Source organism: Spinacia oleracea, chromosome 5 (assembly GCF_020520425.1).
Source record: "Spinacia oleracea cultivar Varoflay chromosome 5, BTI_SOV_V1, whole genome shotgun sequence".
NCBI classification, from domain to species: domain Eukaryota; kingdom Viridiplantae; phylum Streptophyta; class Magnoliopsida; order Caryophyllales; family Amaranthaceae; genus Spinacia; species Spinacia oleracea.
In genome coordinates this window covers 63,042,228-63,052,407 of record NC_079491.1, presented here as the reverse complement: position 1 = coordinate 63,052,407, position 10,180 = coordinate 63,042,228, and the positions used below count along the sequence as shown (strand labels likewise).

The following is a 10,180-nucleotide window of genomic DNA, read 5'->3' as shown; positions in this document are numbered from 1 at the left end:
ATAAAAACAAGTAGAAACTTAGCCGATTTTCATATTAGCTTTATGACTTATTTTTTCCCCACATGGAATCCTTCTTCAGCTAATTCCATTAATTAATTAAATGAGAAAACAAATTAAATAATTAACCAACACCAAAGTACATGCAAGAAACAAAATTAGATGTCTTACTTTTTTCCTCAACCGGCTTTTCCTTGCTGCCTCACGGTTCTGAGCAAGCCTTCGTAGAGTCTATAATAATAAATCTTTAAAGATGTTACAAAAATGAAGCTACAAGATGTCAAATAGCATGAAAAGAGAAGAGTGAACAACTTCTAACCTTATGATCAGTCTCCTTCGATCTGTCACTCGAATGATAATGACATTGCTTCTGCCCCCACCGTCTCTGAGCTTCCATCGTCACGAAATACAACCAGGCCTTTATTGAGTTTGTCGTCCCAAGATTCAAGTTCAGCCTCTCTCCAAATGCTAGCTCCATTCCCTGAAACTGCCAAAATGCTAGCTCCTACAAATGGCTGCCCCCAACTAGGTGACACATACTTCTTCAGGGAAGACAGGGACATTAGTGTTCCTGTAGCAGATAACAATACATAGGTAAGATAACAGCTGGAATTACCAAAATGGCCTGCAATATTTATATATGGGGATTTTGAACTACATATTGGAAATCTACAAGTAAAGAATCTGGAAACAGATGCAGAGATTGTACTTTTATATCACAAAAGAAGATTAGTACGTAAACCTGGAAAATCTAGATTGGTCAAATAGACAGAACAAATTAGGCTACCATTCTTTGCTTAGAGTGATTAAATACAAAACTCTGCCCTTACAAATTAGACCACCTACACTAGGGCCATTTAAATTCCTACTACCCAACACAGCAACTGTCTCCAAACTCCAAAGTCTAACTGTTCTGCATAGCAGAATTATACACAATTCACAAACATACCATGCGATAACCGGCAGTTAGCACCATATCGACATCGTTGTTGAAGGAAGAACTTGCATATCTGCACTTTGTGGTCTACCATCAGTACATAAAGATAAAGAAAATAAAAGGCAGTTAATTTTCTTCCTCTACATCTCAAAACATCTAGGATTTTCAAGAGAGTAGAGTAATACAGAGATACATGAGCACTCGTGCAGTCATGCTTAGTGATTGCAGTTATATTCTAATACTTGTATATATCATATACGTCAGTGTTAAAATTATCAATTGCCTTTAGTTTTATGGTTACTCCAATCTAGATTGCAAGCAAGAAATATGAAGTATTTAGGTTTAATTCTAAACCCACTGGTTAAAAGTATTTCAGCTTTGTTAGGAGTCCAGCTTGTGAAGCACATATAAAATCAGACTAAACTCCCATCTGTATCCAGCATTCCAGCCAGAAAAACTGGGAATCCTAAGACTCCTAAGGACACTTCCCTCCCTAAGGCCAAAGAAACAGAACCAAAACTTCCCGAAACCCTATAGGATCTTGCCTGAAACTTCTCTGCTCCAAGCTTTTTCCCTTAAACGAAAATCAAAACGAAAATCAAAACGAAAATCAAAAACGAAAATCAAAACGAAAATCAAAACGAAAATCAAAAACGAAAATCAAAAACAATAATCAAAACGAAAATCAAAAACTAAAATTGAACCCTAATCTGAAAACGAAAATAAAATACGAAAATAAAAATTGAACACACCATAGCAAAACCACCGGAACCACGACGCCGAGCAACCACCGGAACCACGACGCGACGGGGAGATGCTGAACCCCCGGCCGACCAAGAATATAACCTTTCAGTGACAGGCCGCGCGAGAATTGAACGGGATGGGGGAGATGAGGCGAGAACACCACACACCAGGGAATACAGCGACGTAGGGCTGAGCAACGCTTGGGTTCGACGGCGACGTAGGGCTGAGTTCGACGGCGACGCAGGGCTAAGTTCGACGGCTGAGTTCGACGGTTTGTTTGGATATTTGTTTAAGGGAAAAAGCTTGGAGCAGAGAAAGAACAACGTACGTTTGAGCCCGCTCGTTTGAGCGCGGTTTGTTGCATAGGAAAGTAAAAAATTTTGAAACGCGGGCTTGTTGCAGCGGGCAATAACATGTACGCTGCAATAAAGTCGGGTTGTTGCTGCGGGCTTTTATTTTGTACGCTGCAACAAACACATTTGCTGCGAACAACTAAAATGTACGCTGCGATAACCCTTTAAAGGGGTTTGACCCGCGTTGACCGACTGGTTGTTGAAGCGTATTTATACATGTACGCTGCAACAAGGGGGCTGCAACAGGGGTTTTTTCTACTAGTGAGTGCAGCTGTATTTAGTGCATGTCCCCAAAATTCTAATGGAAGTTTGGCCTGACCCATCATTGACCTGACCATGTCTAGCAAGGTTCTGTTCCTCCGTTCCGACACACCGTTCCATTGTGGTGTTCCAGGAGGAGTCAATTCTGATAGAATTCCACATTCTTTCAGATGGTCATCAAATTCATAGCTCAGATATTCACCGCCTCTATCAGACCGCAGTGCCTTAATCTTCTTGCCTAATTGATTCTCTACTTCACTCTGAAATTCCTTGAATTTGTCAAAGGATTCAGACTTATGCTTCATTAGGTAGACATAACCATATCTACTGAAGTCATCAGTGAAAGTGATAAAGTAGCTGAAACCACCTCTAGCATTTGTACTCATTGGTCCACATACATCTGTATGGATTAAACCCAATAGTTCATTTGCTCTTTCTTCAACTTTAGAGAAAGGTTGCCTTGTCATTTTGCCAAGTAAACATGATTCGCATTTACCATAATCCTCTAAGTCAAATGGTTCTAGAATTCCTTCCTTTTGAAGTCTTTCTAAGCGTTTCAAGTTTATATGGCCTAATCGACAATGCCACAGATAGGTGAGATCTGAATCATCCTTTTTGGCCTTTTTGGTATTTATGTTATATACTTGTTTGTCGTGATCTAATAAATAAAGTCCATTGACTAATCTAGCAGATCCATAAAACATCTATTTAAAATAAAACGAACAACTATTGTCTTTTATTAAAAAGGAAAATCCCTTAGAGTCTAAGCAAGAAACTGAAATGAAGTTTTTAGTAAGACTTGGAACATGGAAACATTCTTCGAGTTCCAAAACTAGCCCGGAGGGCAACGACAAATAGTAAGTTCCTACAGCTAATGCAGCAATCCGTGCTCCATTTCCTACTCGTAGGTCGACTTCACCCTTACTTAACTTTCTACTTCTTCTTAGTCCCTGTGGATTGGAACATAAGTGTGAGCCACAACCTGTATCTAATACCCAAGAAGTTGAATTAGCAAGTATACAAGCTATAACGAAAATACCTGAAGATGGAACGACTGTTCCGTTCTTCTGATCTTCCTTTAGCTTCAAGCAATCTCTCTTCCAATGCCCCTTCTTCTTGCAGTAGAAGCATTCGGATTCAGAAGTGGGTTGACTGACCTTCCTCTTTACAGATTTGGCGCCAGTTTGCTTAGTTGGGCTGGCCTTGTTGCCACCTTTCTTAGCATTCCTCTTCTTTCCAGATTTCTTGAACTTGCCCCCATGCACCATAAGCTCATCCTGCTTATCACTTTTGAGCGTCTTTTCAGCGGTCTTCAGCATACCGTGAAGCTCAGTGAGCGTTTTGTCCAGACTATTCATACTGTAGTTCAGTTTGAACTGATCATACCCGCTATGAAGAGAATGGAGGATGGTGTCTATATTCTCAATGAGTCCAATCATTTTGAGAACATGTGGACTTACGGGCTCGCCTTTCTTAAGCTTGGTCTCAAGAATTTGCCTATGAGTCTCGAATCTTTCGACTCGAGCAAGATCTTGGAACATGTTCTTCAACTCACTGATGATTGTGAAAGCATCTGAGTTGATGAACGTTTTCTGCAGATCCGCACTCATGGTGGCGAGCATTAGACATTTCACATCCTTGTTGGCATCAATCCAACGATTGAGGGCTGTCTGAGTGACCCCGTCGCCTGCGGCTTCGGGCATCGCCTCTTCTAGGACATACTCCTTTTCTTCCTGCATAAGAACTATTTGCAAGTTCCTTTGCCAGTCAAGGAAGTTTTTCCCGTTCAACTTCTCCTTTTCGAGAATTGATCGAATGTTGAATGAATTGTTGTTTGCCATATTAAAAACTACAATTGAAAAGAATAAACAAATAAATAACCATTCACAGTTTCTCTTAATAAACTTAAATTCTAGCATACATGCATAATTCAATGTTTATTAAGCATTTTATTCAAGTTATGTGTTCTGGCAGGTGTGAATAAAATGATTCCAAGATCCTAAAATCATTGAAGAACTAAGCACAGTTTGTCGACTTAATCCTAAAACATCTTAGGTAAGCAAAAGCCTTTTGCTAATAGTCTAGAAACTATTCTTGGTTGATAGGTACGTCTAAGAACTTATTAGGTAAACCTATCGATTTTGCCACGACATAAAAGGACTCCTTACTTATATCGTTGAGTTTCACCAAAACTAACATGTAATCACAATTATTTGTGTACCTTGCCCCTTTAGGACCAATAAGTAACACCTCGCTGAGCGAAAACTATTACTAGATTTATGTAAAGGATATCCAAGCAAGTGTATATTTTGGCATGGCACCTTTTAACTCAATTTTTAAGTTTGGAACTTAAGGCTCTTACTATGTTGGTTAGATTTTAAGTGAACTAAAATCCTTAATCATGCAACATAATCAAGCTTTTGATCTCATGCATTTTAAGACATATTTAAAAGCAATAAATAACTTAAAACATGCATAAGATAAATGTGATCTAGTATGGCCCGACTTCATCTTGAAGCTTTAACTTCAAAGTCCGTCTTGAAAATCTCCGTGGGAGGCACCATTTTCTTCAAATAGGATAAGCTATAATTAAAACTAATTATAACTATTTGAAGGTACGCAGACCATATTTGAATTGAAAAACAACTTTGGTACTTTAGACCAATTACATTCAAATTAATGGTACGCAGACCATATTTTCTATCCTATTTGGGCCATACTAGTCACTTCATAACCTGCAAAACAGTACATATACAATATATACCATTCACCCATTCATTATCATGAATGGCCCACATAGCTGGTTAGTAAAACACATTATGCATCACGTAAACATTTGCAGCAATTAATCAAGGGCACCAATAATCTACCAATTATTAAGTCCTTATTAATTCTAATCAAGTTGTTTTAACCTTAAGGATTTGTAGACCTAATCAAGAGTTTATGACTAAAAGGGCTCCCACTTAAACCAATAAATTCATATGCTTTACTAATTTTAAACATAAAAATGTATTTCTAGTCTAACCGGAAACATACAAATTTAATTAAAATTTAAAGCTCATTTAAATTTATAATTGAATCCAAAAAGTTTAATTTAATTTCAGTCGTATTTAAATTAATTCATGATTTTAATTTTAGTAAAATAATTAGAATAAATAAAATTTATTATAATTACAATATTCAAAATTAAAATCCAAGAAAATAATTTAAATTATTAATTTTAAAATTAATTAAAATTACGTAAACTGAAAATTTCAAATTAAAATTTCAAAACGATCTAATCGTAACGCAACAACCCCACGCATCGCACGCCCATGGGCCACACGCACACAGCCATCGCTGGCCATGTGCGCGCAGCCCATGCGCTGCGTCGCATAGCTGCTGCTGCTATCCTTCGCAAAGCATCACGCGAGCTGGTGCTCGCTGCGCGCGCGCCAGCGCTCGATGCACGCGAGCCATCGCTCGCTGCGTTCGATCGCCAGCGCTCGCTTGATGCGAGCCAGCGCTCGCCAGCGCTCGCTGCGCGAGGCATCGACGCTGGGCGCAGCACTCGTGGCACGCGAGCTTGCGCTCGCTGCGCGCGAGGCTGCGCGTGCTTGCGCGAGGCAGTGCGCGTTGTGGCGCAGCTCGCTTGCTGCCCACACGCGACTGTTGTGCCTTGCATTCGCCCTCGCCCATCCGTCCATTGCTCATAGCCCACGACACAAGGCAGGGCTGCTGCCTTGTGCTCGTGCACCATGGCCTTGCTCATTGCATTCGTGCCGCATGGGCGACGAGCTCCCTTGCTCGTCGTCTCATGCCCGCACTATAAAACACCCCTTAAGGGTAACACGTAGCGTCCATTGCTTTGTGCGTGCAAGTTATATGAACGAATCGCATAAAATTTAAAAAATTTATATTTAAAATTAATGACAAATTAATAAATAATATTAATTTCATAATTTTAGGGCGAAAAAATCGAAAATTTATTATTCAATTGATTTCCGATTAACATGGATTCAAGTCTAGGTCATAAAAATTTAAAATTTATCATAAATTTACAATTTTTATGGTGGTTTTTAATCATAGGTATCTAATTAAATTATAATTAATTATGAAAATCAAATTAATTCTAAATTATTCCAATTTTCAACAAATTAATCATAATTACAAATTAGATTGCATAATTAACAAGGCTAGGCATTCAAACTTGTTAAACATATACAGTAGGTCAATCAAAAATTCAAGATTTATCAACAAGAATCGCAAATATTTAATTTAACATCTTAAATTTACGAAATTTTGCATTCGAAAAACTAAAACCTTCGAAAAGTCATAGTTAGGCTTCGAATTTGAGAATTCTGGGTTCGGCAGAAAAATATTAGTTTTGTCAAAATTTTAGAATGCCTTTTACATGCGGAATTGACACAAAAATCACTCGATTTGGATGAGTAACGAAGAAACTGCCGAAAAACTGCGTACGTATAATTAAATAAACGCAATTTCCAATTAATTAACAATTACGAAAATTAATCACCCCTTTTAATTCTTGCAAATTTGTAATATTTAACCATGTTCATGCAATTTACATTATGAAAATAATAAGAGGCTCGTGATACCACTGTTAGGTTATGATACATATGACAATTCATAAATCATGCGGAAACAACCATTAAGCCAGGAATACATATTATTTACACATAATCATTTAGCATAGTTTAGATGCATACTCTTTGTTGCGTGCCTTCCCTAGCTGCGCCCGAACCGAACAAGAACAAGTCTTTAGGACTCCAAGTGTCGTCCCTCCGTAGATAGTCCACAGCACGTCCGGATCCGCCTTAAGATTGACCAACTAGAATCGCCCTTAAGGTACTATTATTTTCGGCACTTTTAGGCAATTGTGTGACTGAATTTTTCTCTCAAAAACTCACTTTGAATACTTGAAAACTCGTCGTAAATATGTGACCCTAGGCACCTATTTATAGAGTTATGGAAAAGGATTTGGAATCCTATTAGGATACTAATTTATTTAATTATAATCCTACTAGGACTCTAATTAAATAAACTAAATCTTTTAGGATTAGATTTAATCATATGACGAATCCCGGTAGCCTTAGGATTCGAGTAACACACTTCGAGTAATACGCTAGCACCGCACGCAGGCCTTGCGGCCCACGCACAGCGCCAGCCCACTCGTCGCAGCCCCGCGCGCGCGCCCAAGCTTCGGCTGGGCCTGGCTTTTGCGCTGGGCCTGGTCGTATGCTTGGCGTGTGGTTGTTGCGCTTGGCTCGCTGGGCGATGGCCCGGCTTCGTGCTGGGCCTTCGTCTGGCAGGCCTCGTCCGATGCTAATTCGTACGATACGCTTCCGATTAAATTCTCGATTCCGGAATTCATTTCCGATACGAACAATATTTAATATTTCCGATTCCGGAATTAATTTCCGTTTCGAACAAATATTTAATATTTCCGTTTCCGGAATTATTTTCCGATTCCGATAATATTTCCGATTCTGACAATATTTCCGTTTCCGGGAATATTTCCAATTCCGGTAATATTTCCATTTCTGATAATATTTTCCGATACGTACCATGTTTCCGTTTCCGGCAATATCTACGACTTGGATAATATTTTTATTTCCGATACGATCCATATTTCCGTTTCCGGCAATATCATCGTTTCCAGATTATTCATTTCTTGCCTGTGACGATCTTAGCTCCCACTGAAACCAAGATCCGTCGATTCCGAATATCCATAGATGGAGTATTTAATGCCATTAAATACTTGATCCGTTTACGTACTATTTGTGTGACCCTACGGGTTCAGTCAAGAGTAAGCTGTGGATTAATATCATTAATTCCACTTGAACTGAAGCGGCCTCTAGCTAGGCATTCAGCTCACTTGATCTCACTGAATTATTAACTTGTTAATTAATACTGAACCGCATTTATTAGACTTAACATTGAATGCATACTTGGACCAAGGGCATTATTTCCTTCAGCCGGATAGGGAGGTGATCTACAAATTCCCCCGAAGATGGTAGTAGATCTTACTTCTTCGGGGAACGCGGAGGGTGGCCCTTCGGCTAGCAAGGACGCTGAGTTTGCGGTTCCAGAGGGTGGTGAGTCTGCTCAGCAGCACGGAGCGAAGAGGAAGTTCCGTGAGACTTTGGGCTCCACATCTACCTCGGTGCTTAAGCGTTTGGCTTACCCATCCTTTGACGTTCCCGTCAGGAGGGTGCCTCGGAAGGTTAGGGAAACCATGGCTCGGTTTGCTCGGGCCTCTTATCTGGGGGAAGATCCTGAGGCTCATCCCGAGTCTATGATTGGTCCCAGTGCTTCTAGGGAGAACATGCTTCAGGGCATCCCTGATTGGCGTGTTCCTGGGCAGAAGGCGAACCACCCTACTCAAATGGCTCAGTTTCATTTGAATGAGGTAAAGTAAACATCGCTTCCTTTATGAATTTTGCCTTCATACTTCTTTTGGTATTTATTTTTCTTTTCATCCTCGCAGGCGCACTTCTGGTCCTCCTTTGCTGCTGAGTGCCAATACTTCGATGAGGTGAAGCTGGCCAGGTTCGAAGAGCGCTACGACCATGATGTCCCTCTTCTGGATGAGAAGGCGAACACTCTCCTTGCCGAGCTCGAAGAGGCAAAAGGCTTGGTTGCCGAGTTTACTCGGGAGCAGACGGCTACACTTGAGCTGCTTGGCAAGGGGATTACCGACCTGAGGTCGAAAATGGAGGCTGATGCTCGGGAGCACGAGGCTCTTAAGAAGGAGAAGGCCGAGGAGAAGGTTAGCTTTGAGGCTGCGCTGAAGAGTAAGGATGTTGTCATCCTGAACCTTCGTGAGAGTGCTCAGAAGTTCACAGCTGCCCTTGAGCGGATTCCCGTGCTTGAGCATGAAGCTGCTGAGCTTAAGGCTAAGGTTTGCCAGCTTGAAGAGGAGAAGGTGATCAAGGGGAAAACTAGGTCGTTACTAGTCTCTCCTAATCAAACAAAAACCTAAACTAATCACTAAACACAAGTAAAGCGATAAGTAAGGGTCGAAATCCACAAGGACTAAGGTGCACTAGATTATGCTAATCGAACAACAAGCTAGGTCGGAACGAGTTGGAAAGTCGACTAACCAACTAAAACTAAATGAACTAAACTAAGAAATCAAAAGTAAACGAGATTAGGAAATGGGTCAAACAACAACAAATCACGGGATGGACATAAGACAATTGAAAACGGGGAAGATTCACAAGCACTACATGATAAGCGTTGAATTCACAAATAGCTCCAACCATCTCCCGACATGCGAGCAATTTCCCTAAGCATCAAGGATGAACTCCCGTTCTACCCTATCATACCCGGGGTAAATCAAAGTCCTAATTCAAATACATAATCAAGTTTAGGTCTTTAATCCCTTTCCAACCCAACTAGACTACTCCAAGCAATCATGGAACACTTAATTGATCAAGTTAAATGCAACATGTATTGGAAATGCTTAAACATATAATAATTTAATCATGAAAATTCCTAATTTCCAATCACAAACACCCAAACCAATCAATGTTGAGTTCTCACCAAACCCTAATCAATAAACTACTCCATAATCCTAAAAATTAGAAATTTAACGAAATTAACAACTAAAAACATGATTCTAAACATTAATAACAACTAATCTAAACATGAATCATTAAACTAAACAAAAAACATTAAACTAATTAAACAAATAAATAAAAACAATAAATAAAGAAATAAATGAGGAGAGAGAGTAAGAAATTTCTCATTGATTAATGGTGGAAATCTTAAACAAAATCGCCACACTTCAATTCAAAAGCCCCAATTTTTCCATTGATTTTCATCACTTTCTCTCTCTCAAAAACTAAGCATAAACCTTAAAAAAATGAGAGAAAAACTAATT

General features: G+C 39.6%; 1 protein-coding gene across 1 annotated transcript; it reads right to left on the bottom strand.

Annotated features, from left to right (window-relative positions):
* Nucleotides 1-337: 337 nt before the first annotated feature.
* On the bottom strand, nt 338-1,422 carry LOC130461107 (zinc finger CCCH domain-containing protein 18-like). Its single transcript, XM_056829045.1, has 2 exons — nt 947-1,422; nt 338-568 (listed from the first exon to the last, which is right to left on the bottom strand). The coding sequence occupies exons 1-2, from the start codon at nt 1,026-1,028 to the stop codon at nt 342-344; spliced, it is 309 nt and encodes a 102-aa protein (XP_056685023.1). The 5' UTR covers nt 1,029-1,422; the 3' UTR covers nt 338-341.
* Between the last annotated feature and the right edge of the window lie 8,758 nt (nt 1,423-10,180).